Source organism: Nelumbo lutea, chromosome 5 (assembly GCF_056320005.1).
Source record: "Nelumbo lutea isolate HS-2025 chromosome 5, American lotus-T2T, whole genome shotgun sequence".
NCBI lineage: Eukaryota > Viridiplantae > Streptophyta > Magnoliopsida > Proteales > Nelumbonaceae > Nelumbo > Nelumbo lutea.
Genome location: NC_142688.1, coordinates 23,652,220 through 23,665,331, shown reverse-complemented (window position 1 = coordinate 23,665,331; position 13,112 = coordinate 23,652,220). Strand labels below are relative to the sequence as shown.

General features: G+C 32.1%; 1 protein-coding gene across 1 annotated transcript; it reads left to right on the top strand.

Moving 5' to 3' along the window:
• Positions 1-477: 477 nt before the first annotated feature.
• LOC148851019 (oxygen-evolving enhancer protein 1, chloroplastic) lies at positions 478-2,678 on the top strand. Its single transcript, XM_088947285.1, has 2 exons — positions 478-1,153; positions 1,763-2,678. The coding sequence occupies exons 1-2, from the start codon at positions 914-916 to the stop codon at positions 2,519-2,521; spliced, it is 999 nt and encodes a 332-aa protein (XP_088803411.1). The 5' UTR covers positions 478-913; the 3' UTR covers positions 2,522-2,678.
• Positions 2,679-13,112: the final 10,434 nt, after the last annotated feature.

The following is a 13,112-nucleotide window of genomic DNA, read 5'->3' as shown; positions in this document are numbered from 1 at the left end:
ATAAAAATAATTTCCGATATATATATATATAGTTTTAATATTGAGATATGAATCGAATCATATTCAAATTTGACACCTGGATATGTAAATGAATCGAATTTGAATCCATATTTTACATATCCATATCAAATCCAAATCTCTTGAATTCTCATCCAATCGGATTTGAATATATACCCCCGTGGCCCTGTCTAATTTGATCCAAGCTGTTTTGTAGCTAAGTCATGATTAACCCGATTAACCCCATTGATAATCCTCCACGTGGTTATTACAACTTCCTTCTGATGTCATAAGTTGGGTGTGAATGGGTAATCAGAACCGAAGTGTATCTAGGCAAATCCATTTACTTTTCCAGGCTAGTCCATGGGTCAGATTTCAGATCCTGGAAAAAAAAAATGCATGTATATAGAACCATTCCGGATTCATTTTTATCGTATGTGGTTTCTTCGTGGAGCCAAACCCGATAAATATTGGTATGGACCGGCGCCGGATATCGGTCGTTCCGCTGCCATTTATTCCTTAGCTGGCCATACCATCTAAATAATATTAACACCGTAGCTCAGGGCCTATTTTCCCTTTTCCCACCGGATCTGGGATGGGGCCCTTTCGTCGGTCTCGAATTCCTGGGGCATCTTCCAGCCTCTCACTCTGATTCTTGCGTCCAGGTACAAAATCAAAATAATCCAAGAATTTGTTTATCCCCAGTCGAAAAGGCCACGTGGCAAAAATGACATCAATGACATAGCTTCAAAGCCACTAATAAGAGATTTCCTTATCCAGTCTCTTATCCGCCTCATACGTATGCCATCCAATAATACTCTTTTCCTTTGGCCCCCACTCACAAGCGCTTCTTTGTAAAGGAGTGCGATAGGCCTACTGGAGGAGGAGAAAGCGAAACAGGCGACAACCGGAAACAATGGCAGCCTCTCTTCAAGCCGCGGCAACTCTGATGCAGCCGACCAAGGTCGGCGTGTCGTCTAGGAGTGGACAGCAGTTGAGATCCTCTCAGAGCGTTTGCAAGGCTTTCGGCTTCGAAACATCCGGAGCCAGGCTCACCTGCTCTCTTCAGAGCGATCTCAAAGACTTCGCTCAGAAATGCGTCGATGCCTCCAAGATCGCCGGCTTCGCACTTGCAACCTCTGCTCTTGTCGTATCGGTATGTCTTCGTTCCTTTTGCTTCAAAAAAGATGAACTACACTTTTAATAGGAAATTTATGATTTCTAAGCAACTGGATCTGTTATTTTATACAGAGAAGCTTATCGTGTGCTTGGTAAAACATTACGAGTTCGTACTTAGACCATTTCTCAGTATATATCGATTAGATTTTCCAAGCTAACCATGTAGGGATAGTCAGTCAGAGTTATGTGATAGTAGAAGCAATTATTTAAGTCTGATGACTGGGGCTATCCAATTCTCTATGTTTAAGGGCTATGAATATTATATGCTGGCTGTAGCTCATTTTATTAGATGGCTAGAAATCTTAGGATCAACTCATCTGTTCCATTTTACGATTCATATGGAGAATAGCCAATAGCCATCACACATCGTGGTCTTGTGTCTTGGCTCTCGTGGGACGAAATGCCAATTTGTTGAACTTTTTTCCCTAGTAGTCTCTTTGTAAGAGTGGTGATCCATCATCCAATGAGCGCCTCTCAGTGAGAGATGAGAGATGGTTCAACGGATCATCACTCCCAGGTAGTAATTGACGGACAATTAATTCTTCTGGATGGAAAGAATTAACTGTGTATAAGTATTATCTTACAGGGAGCAAATGCCGAAGGAGTCCCTAAACGGCTAACCTACGACGAGATTCAGAGCAAGACATACATGGAAGTGAAGGGAACCGGAACCGCAAACCAGTGCCCAACCATTGAGGGCGGCATCGACTCTTTCGGCTTCAAGTCCGGCAAATACAACATGAAGAAGTTCTGCTTGGAACCTACGTCGTTCACCGTCAAGGCGGAGGGTGTCAGCAAGAACTCCCCTCCCGAGTTTCAGAAGACGAAGCTCATGACCCGTCTAACCTACACACTGGACGAGATCGAGGGACCCTTCGAAGTGTCCACTGACGGAACCGTTAAATTCGAGGAGAAAGACGGAATCGACTACGCTGCCGTTACGGTTCAGCTCCCAGGAGGCGAGCGTGTGCCTTTCCTCTTCACCATCAAGCAGCTCGTAGCGTCCGGCAAGCCTGAGAATTTTGGAGGGCAATTCCTTGTGCCATCTTACAGGGGTTCGTCTTTCCTAGACCCCAAGGGAAGAGGTGGTTCGACGGGTTACGACAACGCCGTTGCATTGCCGGCCGGTGGAAGAGGTGACGAGGAGGAACTAACCAAGGAAAACATTAAGGATCCTTCATCCTCCACTGGAACCATAAGCCTTAGCGTGACCAAGAGCAAACCGGAGAGCGGTGAGGTGATCGGGGTATTCGAGAGCATTCAGCCATCTGATACTGATTTGGGAGCAAAGACTCCTAAAGACGTGAAGATCCAAGGGATCTGGTATGCCAAGCTTGAGTCGTAGATTTTTTTCCTTGTATATTTTATCTTCGTTCCGGATTTTAAATGGGTACGTTATGCAGACAGATTATGTCCCTTTTTCATTTTTTTTCCTGGACTGTAAAATTAAAATTACATGTATTAATCTGGTAATCTATAAAGTCTAAAAGACTATAAATTAATCGTGTGTAAATTCCCGTTGGTTCGCAGTTGGAATCGAAATTCTTCAGGAATTGGAATGGTCCATTGCCATGGTATATTTGGTTTATACAGGATAGAATGGAAATTGGAATCAGTAGAAATAGGATTTTATTTTTTAGGGGCAAGAAATGATCATTCCTTCAACTAGGAAATGCCATTCTAACGAGATTCTTATTCCACTCAATCAAACAGTTGGAATTGAAATAGCCTATTCCAATTTTGATTTCAGACCCCTATTCTGGCAAACCAAATGGGGCCTAAATGTTTGGTTTGGAGTTATGCAAGTAATTAGTTGTGTTAGGCCAGCAGGTCCGAGGCATTTTGAATTCATTATGGTTTTTAAAAACGAACCGATGATCGAACTGGTCAGGGGTCCCGTTATCGGTTGAACAGTCTGACCGTTCGAACCGAAAGGCCAGCCCGTTTTGACAAAAAAATAAAAAAATTTTAAAAAAATTTAAAAATTTGGAAAACGATCAGAACCACTCGAACAGTTAACCAACCGGTTCAGCGGTTTGCTGACCAAAATCAATGGTTTTGAAGGAAAAAATGGCTTTAGGGGAAAACGGAACCGGTCAGATGATTGATTCCGGTTTTTCCGGTCTGACCATCCAGTCTGGTCTAATTTTGAAAATAGTGGAATTCATGACTGATGGAGGATATTCTCAATTGGTAAATTAAAAAGACCTTTTACTATGGGGTTAGTGATAAATATTTATTTACGATAAACTTTAAACTTTCACTTTGCCATAAATCTCCCTTTGACCATTATGTTAAGGGTAAAAGACTTAAACTTCCCTAAAAATTTCTTCTAAATACTGAAACTTTCATTTATTTTCAAATTAAACTAAGATTCCCCTATTGAATTAAGTTATTGAACAAAAATATCCCCTTCTTAAATATTCAGTCTAGATCATTGTGTGCACATAAGATGATCTGCCAGTTTTTTTTTTTTTTTTTTTTTTTGTAAAACCCAATTTTTCCCTTCATTATCACCCTTTTTCTCGCATTTTTCCCTAGTTTTCTGCTATCAAACAAAAAAGTTGCTAGCAAAAACATTTTTATTGTCACATTATTCTCACCAAGAATCTTGAAACAAAAGATATCTAAATCATATAAAGGACATAAAAACCCAACGAATATCAACAATAGAGGACCGATCTCCAAGTGGCCATTTAAGTGTTTATGGGAAGAGAATGCAACAAATTGCTAAAAGATAAAATGATTTTGAGCTTTTGTGTTTTCACATGAGTATGACACTTTGACCATCAAAACACCGTTGGAGCTCCCTTATTCAGCAAAGGGATGAAAAGATTTAAGAGATTCATTACTCAACAAAGCGAGTTTAAGCAAAAAACAAGAATATTGTGCTTTAAACCGGATCCACAGAGCCATGGCGATACTGACTCGAACCAAAAAATGGATATGTATATATATATATATATATATATATATATATATATCCTTTCTTCCCTTTCCTATTCTTTCTTTTGGGCTAGAGAGATCTTGGAGGCTCAAACCTCCTTTCCTTTTGTACTAGCATACCTTTGATTTCAATTCACAGCTCCAGATGAGAGAGAAAACAAGGAGAGAAAATTTAAACAATTATACATTTTCCCTCCAACGGACCTACTGTTTGTCAAATGTAGACCAGACCCAACAATGAGTTTCAGCTTTTGCTTCCCCTTGTTTGGCATGACATCATCTTTATATTTCTGTGGTTTTCTTTGAAAATTTAAAGAATAATGAAGGGTATAGAGGTCTTTTCATCAATTTTGTCAAATCTTATCATAATAGGGGAGCTTTAAGTCTTGACAGAAATTAAAGGGGAGATATAAGTATTTATCTTAAATCTTATGGGAGGTTTAAGTCCTTTACCCTTAAGTTAAATAATGGAATGCGTTAAATTGCCAAAATGGTCATTTGAATTTTTCTTATTTTCTTTTTATTGCTACTAGTAATTAAGCACGTGTGTTACACGTGAGATATTTTTCTTCATGCTAATTACTTGAATTTTACATATAGAAATTGAAAATTAACAAAAGTAACAATATGATTAAAAATAAACTTAAATTCTTGTAGTAATTAGTGTGTGTGCATTGCACATAGAAATTTTAAATAACAATAACAATATTTTATTATTATTATTATTAAAATTTGTATTCTATTTGTCATAAATAAAAATACATTTTATTTTAACAATAATTTTATTTAATATGACGAATACATAACATTAGAAATATTCTGAGATGTTTTTGACAAAATTCTGTACTTTTTCATTTTTTTGTGTTCTATCTTTTTCTAAATATTTAATATTCAATTATGACATCATGATTTTCCTTAAAAAGTCGAATCATTGACCTACCATCTAGATAAGAAAATAGTTTTTCTTTTGGATTAGTTTTAAATTATATATTTCATCTACATTATATAACTAATTTTTACTTATCACACATAATTTGTGTTTGGCATAATTAATATATAATTTTTTATATATTCTTTTGATTACTTGTATTTTTTTAATCATTTTAAAGATTTATTATTTAACTATCATATCATCGATTGATTCATTTGGCTCAAACCACTAGCCTACCACCTAAAAAAGAAAAAAGTTTGATTTCTAAGATTACATTAAATTTTGTATTACATTTTCATCATTGATAAAATTATTTTTTATGTTTAATACTTGTTTTTGTTATATTACCAAAAGCTACTTATTTATGTTCAATATACTGAATGCATAATATTAGAGATGTATCCAATGTTTTATTTTTTATAAATATATAACATTAGATATGTGTCCAAAATTTTCTCTTTTCTATGTGATTCTTTGTATTTTTTATTTTTTAAAAATTTATTATTTGACTATGGCATCAGTTCATCTCTATGTTGGTTGTAAATTTGGCATTCCATTTTCATTATTAGTAAAATTATTTCTTACATTTCATACTTATTTTTATTTAGTAAAGTGAATATACAATATTAGAGAAATGTCTAATTCTTATTGTTTTTTATATTATATATTTTATATATTTTAATTTTTATTATTTAATTATGACACTATTTATTAACCCATTTGACCCCAAATGCTTGAATTGCTTACATGCTACTAGGAGAGAAGAAAATGGTTTTTTTTAAATATTTATTTTTATACTATTGAAATTAATGTTGTGGATTTAATTAGTAGAATTTAATGATAAAAAATATACCTTAATATAGAATTTAATGAGAGGATATATAGGAAAATAGTTTTATTTCCATTTGGTTTTAAATTTTATATTTCATTTCCAATATTAAGAAAAACATTTCTTATTTATAATACTTATTGTCGTTTAATATGTCAAATATATGATGTTAAAAATGTTCCCAATTTTTTTCTTTAATTTTTATATTCTTTTCATTTTATCTATTTTTGAATTTTATTATTTAATTGTGGCAACATGAATTTTTATTTTGACAAATCTTTTTATTTAATATGATGAATATTGAACATTAGAAATGCTCCCAAAAGTTTTCAAGAAAATTATGTACCTTTTCATTCTTTGTGTTCTATCTTTTTTAGAAACATTTTTTGTTCACTATGATATCATGAGTATCATTGAAAAGTTGAATCATTTACCCACCATCTAGATAAGAAAATTTAAATTATATATTTCATCTACATTACATAAATAATTTTTACTTCTCACACTTAATTTCTAAACATAATTAAGATATAATTTTTTATCTATTCTTTTGATTATTTTTTTATTTTTATAAATATATAACAACAAAAAAGTTCCCCAACTTTTTTCTAATTTTCCTTTATTTTTGTGATTCATTATATTTTTTATTTCTAAATATTTTCTTATTTGATTAGGACTTCATTTCGTTTCTAGGTTGATTTTACATTTGACATTCCATTTTCGTCATTCACAAAATTACTTCTTGCATATAATAATTTTTTTTGTTTAGTATAATGAATATATAGTATTAGAGATATACCCAATTCTTTTTTCTTTTTTGTATTTTTGGTTAACCCATTTGACCCTAATGGTTAAATTTCTTATCCACCACCAAGAGGGAAGAAAATGGTTTTGTTTTCAAAATACTTTTCAAAATAGTTATTTTTATACTATTAAAATTAATATCATGGATTTAATTATTATAATTTAATGATGAGGTCTTAAATATATGATTTAATGAGAGAATATAATTTAGATATGAGATTTAATGAGATAGAATATGAAAAATAGTTTTATTTCCAACTGATTTTAAATTTTATATTCCATTTCCACCATTAATTAAAACATTTCTTATTTAACATACTTATTATTATTTGATATGTTGAATATATTATGATAAAAGTGTCCCCAATTTTTTTTAATTTCTATATTTTTTTGCATTTTATCTATTTTAAATTTTATTATTTAATTGTGGACACATGGATTGACCCATTTGACTCAAAATGGTTTAATTTCTTACCACCACCTAGATGAAAACACTATTTTTTAGGTATATTTTAAAAGTGTAAGTTTTTTATGTTATTGGAACTATTAATTTATTATGTATGGATTTAATTAATAGAATTTAATGATGATAAGAAACAAAAATGCATTAAATACATGACTCAATGAAGGTAAATGAAAGTTAATAACTTAAATGTTGGATTTAATGAGAGAGAATTCAATGCATTGAATACCTTAGTATTACCTTTTCCAACTCATTTAATATCAATAGCCAATAACCTTATTTATGGTCTTGTTTTATCAATAAATTTAAATGTGGAGGGGTGAATTTTGTCTTGAGAAAATTCCAGAAATATTTTTATGGCTATTCCTGCCTTTTTCAAAGGTAGTATAGGTTTTCTTTTAAACCATAATTAACCAAAAATACCTCCATTTTTTCAAATTAAATTAGCTAAAATGACAATAATCATTTCACTAGCATAGGCAAAAAAGACACTTTAAATTCTTGATTCATTTCACTAACATGAATGTTTCTCTTCATCTTAAAATATAAAAATATCCACACCTTTCTCCAATAAATCAAGAAAAAATAAACAAAACCATAAATTTATATCTATTAGAAAGAAACCTCTACCATTTTATTTGAATATGGAATCTAACAAAAAATCTGCAAGGATCTATTGGAACAATATCCAGAGGGCTTCAATGGTATATTTAGAAAATTAATGAAATCATAATTTGTTCAAAAAATAAGAAAAGGATAGTTTAGGTATTTATAAAAATTAAACAACCAAATGGGAATTTTTTTCAAAGTTAACTAACGGAACTCCGATGAAGTGAAGTATTTATCACAAAGTGAAAGTTAAGGGTTAAGGGGTCTTTGTTGCAAATTAAAGTTGATAGGGGCATTTGTCACTAACCCCATAATACTTGGGGATTTTATAATTTACTCTTCTCAATCCTCAAAACTGTCTACATATTTGTAGCAAATCAGATGTGACCTAATAGTTTTATAAAACCAAGAACAATATATATCAATGCATCCTAGAAAATCATCTAGAACTGAGAATAATTATCTGGAGTTGCCGTGGAAACTGATAATTAAATTAAAGGAGAAAGCTAAAGGCTTAGTTTTGGCCATCTGTGTTTTTTCTCGGCCACACTAAGCGAGTTAGTGGTGTGCCAGAGGCTCACAACATTTACACATCTGCACTCTGCAGCTTGATCCAAGATTCTGCGTTCCATCTGCATATTAATTAGTTTATAGGACTTTCTTAATTTAGGGCCAGAGGAATAGCGCTTTGGAATGGAGTTCTACGGTTCTACCAAGTTTCTGTCTGCTGTATGTATTTTCAGAGTTGATCAAATCACTGAATGAATCCCATATTCCCCTCATTCCATATGTCTCTACCAAAACTCAGTTACCAGCATTATTAGTGCATTTTCAAGCGAAGGTTGTGCATTATTTCTGAACATTTTTATGAGACCATTGCTCGGTTCCTCCACCTTAAATCGTGATGCATGAAGCATTCTGCAAATAAATACAGCTTTGAGCTTGCTTCCATGTTGAAACTAATTACCAGAGACACAGAAGTATAGGACGTACGTTCTGGACCTCTGGACGCATGGGACATTTGGGAATATATGGGCACTAGACCGTTTAACAAGCAACTAGGTAATTCTATTATGGCGGTGTTGTTTCTCCGTATAATATATGTAAAAGTTTTCATACTGAAATAATTCGACTATTATAATCCAAAACTTCGTTTCCTAACCCTTTAAATCTATTAATAAGTGGGAATTAAATAGTAGGAATTTTAGATATGATAATAATACTTATAATGTCTTCAAAATTTTTATAAAATTTATGTATTTTTATTTTTATTTTTTATATTTTTGTTTTTCACCATTAATCAGATGCAAATTGTAAAATCTGAATCTGATTATGTAGCACCTTATATTGTGCTGTAAACTTTTGGGTATCATTGAAAGCCTACCTACTTGGTGGACTTCTCTCTGTAACGCTTTATCTTCTTAGTGTATTTTTTTTGTTCAGTTATCAAAAAAAAAATGTACGATTTAAAGAGAGGGAATTGAATGAGGTTAAAATTGTAGTTTAACTACATTTTAAATCTTACAATTAAACAGGGATTAAATTCGAAAAATGGATATTTTAATCAAAAGAAAGCTCCACAATCTTGTTCAAATTTTTAATAGTAGTGTAAATATGGAGTTATATATGTGTTCAATTTTTCTTTTTCTTTTATATTTCTATGTGTGTAAAAATAATACTGTTATGTACACTTATTTTTTTTGTTTAATATGATAAATATGTGATATTGTACATGTGCCCAAATGTTTTTTTTTTTCAAAGTTTATGTATTTTTTCATTTTTTTCATTTTTATATTTTATTGAATTTTATTATTTAATTATGACATTAAAGGTTGACAGATTTGACCTAAAAGTTGAACTATTAATCTCCACTAAAAAGGAAAATAATTTCATTTTTGGTTAGTTTTAGATTATATATTTTTTCCCTCATCAATAAAAATAATTCTTGTTTACCACACTTATTTTTTAATTTTATTAATAAAAATATCATAAATGTGTCTATTTTTTCTACATTTTTGTAGTTTTCTATATTTATTTCTATTTAAAAATTTTATCATCTAACTATGACTTCATGGATTGACCAATTTGATTTGGATGGTCGAATTGCTTAGTCATCACTTGGATAAAAAATGGCTTTGTTTTGAGTAAGTTTTAAATTATATGGGCTTATATTATTAAAATTATTTGATGTAGATCTAATTAATAGCATTTATTAGTGAAAAATAACTTAAATATAAAATTTAATAAGATAGAACGCGAGTTAATACCTTAAATATAAGAATTAATGAGAGGTGATTAAATGAGGTGAAAGGCATTAATTGAAATTACATTTTCAACCTTCATAATTAGGCATGGACTAAATAACAAATGTAGGCATTTTAGTCAAACTACACCCTTATTCGTACTTTTTTATAATAGTATAAATATGGATTTTAATTTTAAGGTAAAGGGCAAAATAATAAGTTTTCATTGGAAGAGGAAATAAGTTATAGTAGTTCAAAATTTTCATCTTACTTTGAAACAAACATAGCCCATACATTTAATGATGTTATGTTAGTATGTGGAAATTTATGTTTTATGATATGAGAATGAACTGTGACTACATAATCCCTTCGTATTGGTGAGCTTCCCCATGTGACACCCAATCTTAGAAGTTTGTGGCTGAAGTTAATCAGGACTGTGATTTTCACATAATAGTATGCTCCTAAAATTAAAAAGCGTTATGGTATCCCAACGGCAACTATTTGAGTTTCATGTTGGCAGTTAACCTTGCGATGGCAGCCCCGGCCCAATTATTTGGTCCAGGATTAAGTGCCAAGGGATTGGTTGGGCTGGACTTGGATGTCAGGGTAGAGGTTTAGATTGATTATGCATTTATGGATCTGTCTAAATATGATATGCTAAGTAAAGTAAAGAGAAGATAATAATAATAATAATAATAATAATAATAATAATAATAATAATAATAATAATAATAATAATAATAAGGTCCGTTTGATTTGTAGTTGGAATCGGAATGGTTTATTCCCATAGTCTATTTGGTTCAGACAGGAATGATAATAAGAATTAGAATTAACATGAATGAGATTCCACTCCCAAGGGAGGGGCAAGGAATGGCCATTCCCTCAAATGACAAATGGGGGAATGCCATTCCAGCTTGGAATGGAGTTCTGGTTCCGCCCAACCAAACAGTTGGAATTTGAATAGCCCATTCCAATTCCGATTCTAGATCCCTATTCCTGCAAACCAAAAGGGGTCACGAGGCCTAAGATTTTTTCATTAACTGGAATATGAACTCTTCTTTAGTTTATATCAATTAGTAAGAAGCATGCAATCAATCTAGGAAGAATGCAATATGGTTTGAAATATAATATGTGATCACTCAAGTAAAAAAAAAAAAGTAAAAACACAAATCGAATAATATATACATTGCAAATGCTTGGATATTGAAATTGGATGGACCATGTGTCAGGTAGGGGTGCAAATGGACCGAATTCTCCGAGATCCGATCTTATTTTGTTAGATTTGGACCAAATTCCCCTGTTCGGATCTTCGAATCAGAAAATAGGATCCGATCAAAAATCAAATTGGATTCGGATCACTCCTATCCGATTTAAGAATATAAAATCTGATATATATGTTATTTATTTATTTATTTATTTATATAAATATATATAACACATATATGTTATTTATTTATTTATATAAATATATATAACACATATATGTTATTTATTTATTTATAAATATATTATTTATATTGCATTTTTGTAAATTTATTATATTAATTATTTTTTTATAAAAAAATATGTATATATTAATATGATGAAAATAGTTGAAAAGATATTTATATTTTATATTTTTCTTTTTTAATTATTATACTTTTATTTAATAATTTATCAAATTTTTAAGAAATTTAAATTGGATTGGATCAAAATCCAACTTCATCATCATATTCGAATTTGATTCGGATTAGATATTTGCATCAGATCAATCAGATACAATTCGGATATACCATGATGGTATACAATCCAATCCAATCTGTTTACATCCGTAGTATTGGGTTTTAATCTGTACACACTACGTGTGACGATCTGGAGGTCAATATGAACTTTCCCATAGTCTGTTGTGTTATACGGGGAAGTTTCTGTAAGAGGGCAACTTCGATCCAGGTATCGAGTGTCTTATAGGAACATGGGGGTCAGGTCATAAGCTAGGAAGGAGCTTGAGAGTGAGGATCATAAGGTTTGTGAATGGATCAGGTTAGTAGAATTGGAACTGACCCGAGAAGAGAACTGAGCTGGGTATGTAATTTTATACCTAAAACCGAACTGATCGGTTATTAGGATAGTTGGGTCTGATTTGATGGATCCAATTATAATAAATCTGTTAAAAATAATAAATAGGGGTTTTTATAGTTATGTCCACCCTTAGAGTGGAGTTAAGATTTCTAGGGATGGATTGAATCTTACCTGTGGATTGATGTTAAATTCACGGGTATGATGTGGTTTATAAGGGGCTACTAGTACTAGTAGGTGGTTGCAATTCAGATTTCTGAAGTGGATTGCAGTCCACTTATCGCTAATATATATTTATCATATAATTTATTTAATATATATATGCTTTCACGCGATTCACAAGGTTTAACAAGCAATCGATATTTCACGATCAAAGGTGTAGTACTGCTTATAGTAGCAGTCCTTATATATCGTATTAACAATGGAAATATGGTCGAGAGAAAAAATCTCTATTTGATGGGGCTTCTTCCTATACCTATAAATTCCATTGGACCCAGAAATGATACATTAGAAGAATCTTTTGGGTCTTCCAATATCAATAGGTTGATTGTTACTGATATCTTGGCAGTATTCCGAGTAACTCCTCAACTTGGAGTTCCACCTGAGGAAACAGGGGCTGCGGTAGCTGCCGAATCTTCTACTGGTACATGGACAACTGTGTGGACCGATGGACTTACCAGCCTTGATCGTTACAAAGGACGATGCTACCACATCGAGCCCGTTGCTGGAGAAGAAAATCAATTTATTGCTTATGTAGCTTACCCTTTAGACCTTTTTTGAAGAAGGTTCTGTTACTAATATGCTTACTTCCATTGTGGGTAATGTATTTGGGTTCAAAGCCCTACGTGCTCTACGTCTGGAGGATCTGCGAATCCCTCCTGCTTATTCTAAAACTTTCCAAGGCCCACCTGGGGAATTCCCAACTTTTATCATGCCTCATTAATGCAAAACTTGTCCTACATTAAATTTTTCATCCCATGTTGACGTGGAATCCACGTGGATGATGATACATCTGCGCTCCACAATGTCTCATAGCGCATCCCCGCCTTATGTTGG

What these genes read in the sequence shown, in the direction of transcription:
- LOC148851019 (XM_088947285.1), top strand. Translation starts at nt 914, where the DNA reads ATGGCAGCCTCTCTTCAAGCCGCGGCAACTCTGATGCAGCCGACCAAG. An exon ending in CCTCTGCTCTTGTCGTATCG is followed by an intron (nt 1,154 to 1,762) that starts GTATGTCTTCGT and finishes ATTATCTTACAG; the next exon opens with GGAGCAAATGCCGAAGGAGT.